Below are 2,003 nucleotides of genomic sequence, written 5' to 3' on the forward strand. Positions count from 1 at the left end.
GTGGGCTGATAAATTAAGGCCAAGATAAACAAGTAAATTATCAATGGGCCTAAAATATTTTTTAAGAAAGTAAATTTCTTTTTTGTAATGATCTGCATCTGTCTTTGAATCAAGATATAGATATGGAAAAAACTAAAGCCGAAAGAAACCCTTTTTTTGTTTTCTTTTACACAATTTTTTAAGATGTCATCTTTTTCTGCTATACTAATGATATGACGAGCTTCGGTATTACACATTTCTATTAAAAACTCGTCGTAAGTAACATCTGGTCTTTTTTTCATGCCAGAATCGGCTATAAAATTGTCAATCTCGGATATAAAGCCATTGTATATTTCTTTTCCTTTTGAAAGAACAAGAATTTTATCAAAAAGATCAAATATTTTTGAACTTGGCTGATGAATCGAAAGAATAATGATTTTATTCTCCTTTACTGCCAAGTCCTTGAGTACTTTGCAAACATCAAAAGCTATAGATGAGTCCAAGCCACTCGTAGGTTCGTCAAGAAATATTATTTTCGGATCACATATGAGCTCTATTCCTATCATTACCCTTTTTCTCTCTCCCCCAGAAATTTTCACCATTAAAGACTCGCAACAATGTTTTAAATGTAATACGCCCAACAAATTGTCGATTTTTTCCTCTATCATTTGATTAAAAGAAATTTTTTGATCGCTTTTAAAAGGCTTAGATGATAATCTAAATTTTGCGGCATACCGAAGCGTGTCTAAAACAGATAATTCTTCATATATAACGTCATCTTGATCAACAAATCCCACTTCATTCATCCATGTATCTTCATTTCTCGGCACTTCATTATATGTAATTGTTCCAGTGGTAATTGCCTTGGGTGTAACTCTACCAACAAGTGAATTTAGAAGTGTTGATTTCCCGCCACCGGATGGCCCTATGATTGCAAATAGCTCACCCGGATTAGCTACACCATTGCACCCATTTAACAGTTTCAAGTCAGTAGTCCCAACATTTGTCGCTCTTTTTATATTCTTAAGCTTGATATGTATATTCTCCCATTTTAAAGTCATATTATAAGCAATTTTCGTTCATATAAATACTTTTTTTTGTTTACCCAATATGTAACACCGATATATATGATTTTAAAATACTATATTGGGTTTTAATCTCATTACCAAATAAAAAATCTACGTTTTTGACAGGTAAATTAAAAATTTTTACATACTATAAACAATTTTATAATACTCTCTAGTTATTACAAAAATAAAAAATATATAGTTTATAAGAAGTGAAATTTTAATTTATTGACTTTAAAATATTCAATGCCCCCTGATATTTTTAGTATAAAATTTTATGACAATATAAGCATTCCTAAATGTTTTAAATGATAAAAAAAACTTTAGATAGAATTAATATGAATTTAAAATACATTTTATATTTACATGATAAAAACTAATCTTTATTAAACAAAAATGTCCACATAAAATTACTTTTTATAATTGGTAGCTTTAAATGAAAAAAACTTTATATTTACTTTATTAGTTATGGATTCCGTGAAAAAATATTTTAAATATAAAGCCGAATATTATTTAAAAAATTGTTCTTATATCAATCTGAAAAAGCTCCATATTTATTGCTATTAGTTATTGTGCAAAATTTTATGAAATGCTACGATATTAAAATTGTTTTTATGGTTAAATATAATTAACCAGTTCAAATGAACGAAATATGATAAAATTATTATTTTACAAAAATCTCTAATTCTATTAAATTTTTCAGTCTATTTTTACACAAAAATATGAGGTTTTATTGATCGTAAATATATTATTTTTTTCAATGTAATTAAATAAATATGTATATAAGAGTATACCAATTCAATATGCTATAATATAATTATGTGCAAAATGTTTCATATGTGATCATATAATTAGAATTAGAAAATGTCTGCCTGATGCTCTTAAATAGTCCTGTATTATTTCATCAGTTAATTTTGTTTTAAAATATATTAGGAAAGAAATAAAGGTTTCTTCTGA

At 26.6% G+C, this 2,003-nt stretch overlaps 1 protein-coding gene across 1 annotated transcript; it reads right to left on the bottom strand.

The window, feature by feature from the left end:
- Positions 1-263: 263 nt before the first annotated feature.
- LOC147078222 (uncharacterized) lies at positions 264-1,040 on the bottom strand (the record flags this gene model as incomplete). Its single annotated transcript, XM_085960562.1, has 2 exons — positions 777-1,040; positions 264-587 (listed from the first exon to the last, which is right to left on the bottom strand). Coding segments are annotated over exons 1-2 (588 nt in total), but the record flags the coding sequence as incomplete, so codon positions are not given.
- Between the last annotated feature and the right edge of the window lie 963 nt (positions 1,041-2,003).

Source organism: Rhyacophila brunnea, unplaced genomic scaffold, assembly GCF_057557595.1.
Source record: "Rhyacophila brunnea isolate RB1 unplaced genomic scaffold, BYU_Rbru_1.0 scaffold_116, whole genome shotgun sequence".
Lineage (NCBI taxonomy): Eukaryota > Metazoa > Arthropoda > Insecta > Trichoptera > Rhyacophilidae > Rhyacophila > Rhyacophila brunnea.